Genomic DNA, 4,808 nt, shown 5'->3' with positions numbered 1-4,808 from the left:
GCGTTTAAGTTTCCTGTTATTTTTGGGAGCTACAGGTAAAGTCTTGACGAGTTTGTCGCGGGTCCTCCCTCCCTCCGCAGCGAAATCCAGGCTCCAGTGCTCCCGACACTTCAGCAGCCGTGTTCTGCTTTGAAACGCTTCTTTAGTTTGTTATAGGTACGAACTATCATGCGAGAGTTCGCTCCTCCCACACTAAGAAAACAGGAGGGGAGGGGTCAGCTGAGCTCCTGTGCAGCGGAGCAGAGAGGGAGAGACACGAAGTAAACAAACAAGCAGGAAAATGAAACTTATCGCCTTCTTTTTTTTACCGACCTCAAAAAAAGTTATCGTGCAATTAATTGATTTATTGTCTATCGCGACAGGCCTAGGAGTGAGTTCAAATCTTTTTTTTAAACTGTAGCAAAATGCTATGATTAATAAAAACAATAGAGATAATTACTAAGCTTTTACTTATAGGCCATATTTCGTTAAGCAAAACAATAATTATCAACACTAAGCTCCAGGTTTATATAAATAAGATCAGAGCTGCTTCACAGAGCAGCATCTGTCTTCATGACATGCAGTATTTTGTGACGGCACAGCCAYATTTTACTGTAATATTTTATTACTGGTCTTAAAGAAAACAGTCAATGTTCAAGATGCGTGTAGAAGCTTTATTATACGGACTGGTTCATGACACAGCTTGTCCTTCATGCAGCTGTAATGTTAAAGCTTGGCCAGCAGATGGAGCAACACTTAAATGTATCCATTGATTCAGTGATTCAGAAAGCCTCAGTTTATCCATCATTAGTTTTCACCATGGATTTGTAACTTTTTCTAGAAGGACAGATCTCAATGACTTTGTTTCTCATTTGTTCCTGAGTTTCTGTGGATTTCAGCATGATGTCTAGCTTTTCAGGACCTTTTGGTCCACTTCACTTTGACAGGCAGGTACTACAGGCAGGTATTGGTTTCTTGATTGAGAACAGGTGTGGCCAGAAAACTAAACTAAGCTTTCCAAAGATGTGATAAACCACACAGGGTCCTGTAGGTTTAGATTTATTTTTCCCTTAATAATAAAGACCTTCATTTTGTGTTTACTTGTGTTATCTTTGTCTAATATTTAAATTTGTGTGATGATCTGAAACAAGTGTGACAAACGTGCAAAAGAATAGGAAATCAGGAATTTTCACACTACTGTACTGTAAATGGTGGATAATATCCAAAGTTTACCTTCACAATCTGCTGGTTTTCTGTGGGTGTGACGTAATCTTCAAGAACTTCTTTGACAACATGTTTGCGTTTGGTTGCCTGTGACATTTTAAAGGCTGAAGTTCTGATTCCTTCACCGGCCTAAAAAAGGTAGAGGATAGTAGAAAATTAATTATTAACAAATTACGCATCCTAATAAATTCTGTCAGAAAAATACTGTAATACTAATACAAACACCACAGCACTATACTTTGTTGTATTGCTTTCTCATTAGTAGGGGTGTAAGAAAATATCGATACACTGAAATATCGCAATATTTCATTTCCCGATACTGTATCGATATTCTAAAGCCCTGTATCGATACTTAATTAAGGTTTAAAACATCAACTTTCCTGCCAGCCGTTCATTTTTGTGTTGTAGTTTAGCCTCTGACCACTAGTTGGCAGCAGTGAGCCAGCCATTTGGCTCCTCTACCTCTTGAGCGCCAGAGAGTAAGAGAGCATTAGCATTGTAAGTAAACATTAGCTTCATGCTCTGATAGCTGAATCTGAGCGGAAAAGACAGACTCCCTCTGCCTTCTAAGCTGAGGTAAGGTTACAAACAGTTACTTATTTGTCAGAATGTCTGTATTTTAAACTAAATTAAGTGTCTTGTGCGCTTTTTTTTTTTCCAACTTTAGTCGGCCTTCATGTTACAGAAGGCTAGCGCATGTCTATGTAATAGAATTTTCTGATGGTGCGTTCACACCGAACGCAATTTCAGCGTCAGGAGCCTCAGGTTTACATGCAAAGTCTATGGTGGACGCGCTTCAAGCAACGTCGGGAAGTTCTGCGGCGCCTCAAGCGCGATTAGAGCAGTGAGATTTGAACGATTTGAACGATCTGAGCGTTCGACGCGCTGAGGCGCAAATCGTTGAAGTTAGAAAATCTGAACNGATTATTATCATATATTTTAGTTAATAATAAAATATTAAATGGTTATCTATTCTGACCACATCATATTGAATTTTTGTAAAAAAAATTTTTACACCAAAATAATTTTTTGGGGGGGGGGTGGCTTTAAAATATTTTAGGGGGGCTCGACCCCCCCAAAATAGGCCTAGTGATGCCACTGGTTTCAGATCAGACAGACAGATGACTCACAACAGGTTACTGTTTTAGTCTGAACACARACGGCTCCATTATTTCTTGGAAAACCAAGAARCAACAAACTGTTGCTTTGTCAACGTGTGAGGCAGAGTATATAGCTCTAGCAGCTACAGCACAAGAGAGTTTATATGTTTTACAACTGATGAAAGGGTTAAATGATGAATGTTATGTAACCTGTAAAAATCTTTGGAGATAACCAAGGTGCAATCGCTTTGTCTAAAAATCCAATCAGTCGTCAGAGATGTAAACACATTGACATTAAGTATCATTTTATTAGGTCTGTGCTRAATGATGGAAAAATATGTATTGAGTATTGTCCAACAACAAACATGGTTGCAGATGTTTTYACAAAATCTGTAACAAAGTTTAAGCTGGAAAGATTCAAAAAACAGATGTTTGGAATGTGAACGGATTTCATGAAATGTGTACTATATAATGTGGATGTTAATATGTGTTATTGAGAATCACTGTTGAAGAGTGAGAGTGTTCAGTTTTGTTATTGATGAGCTGTGCTCTCACACCTGTGATTGTAAACTGATCTGAGCATGTGTCGATAAAAGAGGTGGCGTCACATCCGATGTAGTCTCATGTTGGGTGTGTGCTGCTGCCGGTTCACCCTGAAAACCTTTGTCATGTTCCTCTGTCAAGAGCTGCCAGGCCATCGGTTGTCCTGTCTTTAATAATGGCAGCTTCAACAAACACGCTCTCTCTGATTGGCTGGCTGCCGGTGACGTATGAGGAAGACGCCTTTCAACGTGTTTTTTTTTTTTATTAACACTCATATTTTTATCTATATGTAAAATATTTGTATTAGTGTTTTGTTTTGTGTAAAATGTTTTTTTTTTTTATTAACACAAGAACCGTCAAAGTCCTTATGTTCAAAACAATGAATGGCAGTTTACAAAACTTAATTAACACGAAAGTACCACAAAATTCGCGTACAGCTATCAAACTGCCTAAATTCACGAGACAATGGAAACATATAAACCGCTCGAGCTCCAACCTGACGGATAACAAAATGTGGTGTTACACCACTAAACACATGATGGCTAGCTTCAATCATGCTAACTGATATGAACTTCCTCCTGACCTACGGTTTTTAGAGATCGATAAAAGGATAAACACTTAATAACTATTTTCTTGTCAGTTATTTAGTCATATTTCTGAAAGTTTCGTATTGATAGTCGAAATCGGTTGATATGCTAACTAACAATGCTGTAAACATAAATAAACCCACGACTCAAGGAGTTCCGTCCATACCTTGGAAAATAAAAAAAAGAAAGAAAAATGCAGGAACGTCGCTCTTCTGAGACAAATGGCAGCAAAAACAGTACAGAAATAAAGAAACTGGCCTGTTTACTTAAGGACACAACAACATGCGTTCAGGTTTTCTGAAAGTGCAAAAAGGAAGACCCCACTTCCGGTATCAACTGGTCTTCTAATTTCAAAATAAAAGCGAAAGACTGTGCCTTTTACGATTTGGTCGAGTAAGAATGTATAAACGCAACATTTTAGATAAAGAGGAGTACAATGAAACATAATATTATGGCTTAGTAATGAGTTATTATTCACCAGCATATTGTGGTGAGTATTTGTATGATTTTAAAACATTTATTTTTTTATTCAAGGGACTTATTCCAATAGTTTTTCCGAGGTGGCTAAGCCTTTGAATTGTGGGAAATTGAGTTTTCTTATGAAATTGAGCAACGTTCACAATCACCAACTTTTAAGTGTGTTACTTTAGGCCACAGTGATGATGAGTTAATCTAAATGAACAGTAGAAAAAATATTTTAGATTTTTAAATGCCTGTGTGATAAAAAATTTATAAAATATAATGGAAATAATTAAAAGTGATGCAACATTTTGGAAAGTGAACAAAAAGGGCACTTTGTGTGGTGCACAGAATCTCCTAGAAGTATGAATTTATTACAGGTACAGCATCTATTTCAAATCAGCAGCCATATTCTTTCTGATGCAGATGTTTAATATTAAACACTATACATTTGGTTCATGTAACAAATTTGCAGAAAAAAACTAGTAACTCATGTGTACTTCAAGGTCTATAAAATAACTATAATTAAGCAGCATCACCTGGGAGAGCTGCAGGAGTGTGTGAGCACATGAAGGCAAAATTATTTGCAAATTATTTTACATTTGTAATTTATTGAATGCTTTCTAACTATAGGACACAGATACAGGGTATACAGATACAGGGTGCCCCTGTTGAAAAAAAAAAAAGTTCAACAGGGGCACCTGAAGATCTGGAGCAGGGGTCTGCAATCTTTATAGTCAAAAGCACACATCTATGGAAGCAATTGTGTTCCATAATCCTAATTAAAATGGATTAATAGAAATGCTGTTTCATTTTCAACATGTACCTGATTTTTTTGACTCATAAGTAAAATTATAAATACATAATCCAAACTGTATGTTCATTTTCTTCTCCAAGACTGCTCAAAGTGTAAATT

General features: G+C 36.9%; 1 protein-coding gene across 1 annotated transcript in view; it reads right to left on the bottom strand.

Moving 5' to 3' along the window:
- eif1ad (eukaryotic translation initiation factor 1A domain containing) overlaps window positions 1–3,751 on the bottom strand; it is a 19,194-nt gene extending 15,443 nt beyond the window's left edge. Inside the window, exons 1-2 of the mRNA XM_014026144.1 lie at window positions 3,600–3,751; window positions 1,213–1,332 (exon numbers count right to left, since the gene is read on the bottom strand). Of these exons, the coding sequence (XP_013881598.1) occupies window positions 1,213–1,299 (87 nt within the window). The 5' untranslated portion in view covers window positions 1,300–1,332; window positions 3,600–3,751. The remainder of the gene's footprint in view (window positions 1–1,212; window positions 1,333–3,599) is intronic.
- Between the last annotated feature and the right edge of the window lie 1,057 nt (window positions 3,752–4,808).

This window comes from Austrofundulus limnaeus, unplaced genomic scaffold (assembly GCF_001266775.1).
Source record: "Austrofundulus limnaeus strain Quisiro unplaced genomic scaffold, Austrofundulus_limnaeus-1.0 Scaffold529, whole genome shotgun sequence".
Lineage (NCBI taxonomy): Eukaryota > Metazoa > Chordata > Actinopteri > Cyprinodontiformes > Rivulidae > Austrofundulus > Austrofundulus limnaeus.
Note: the sequence above shows the minus strand (reverse complement) of the source record. Positions and strands in the feature narration are given on the sequence as shown.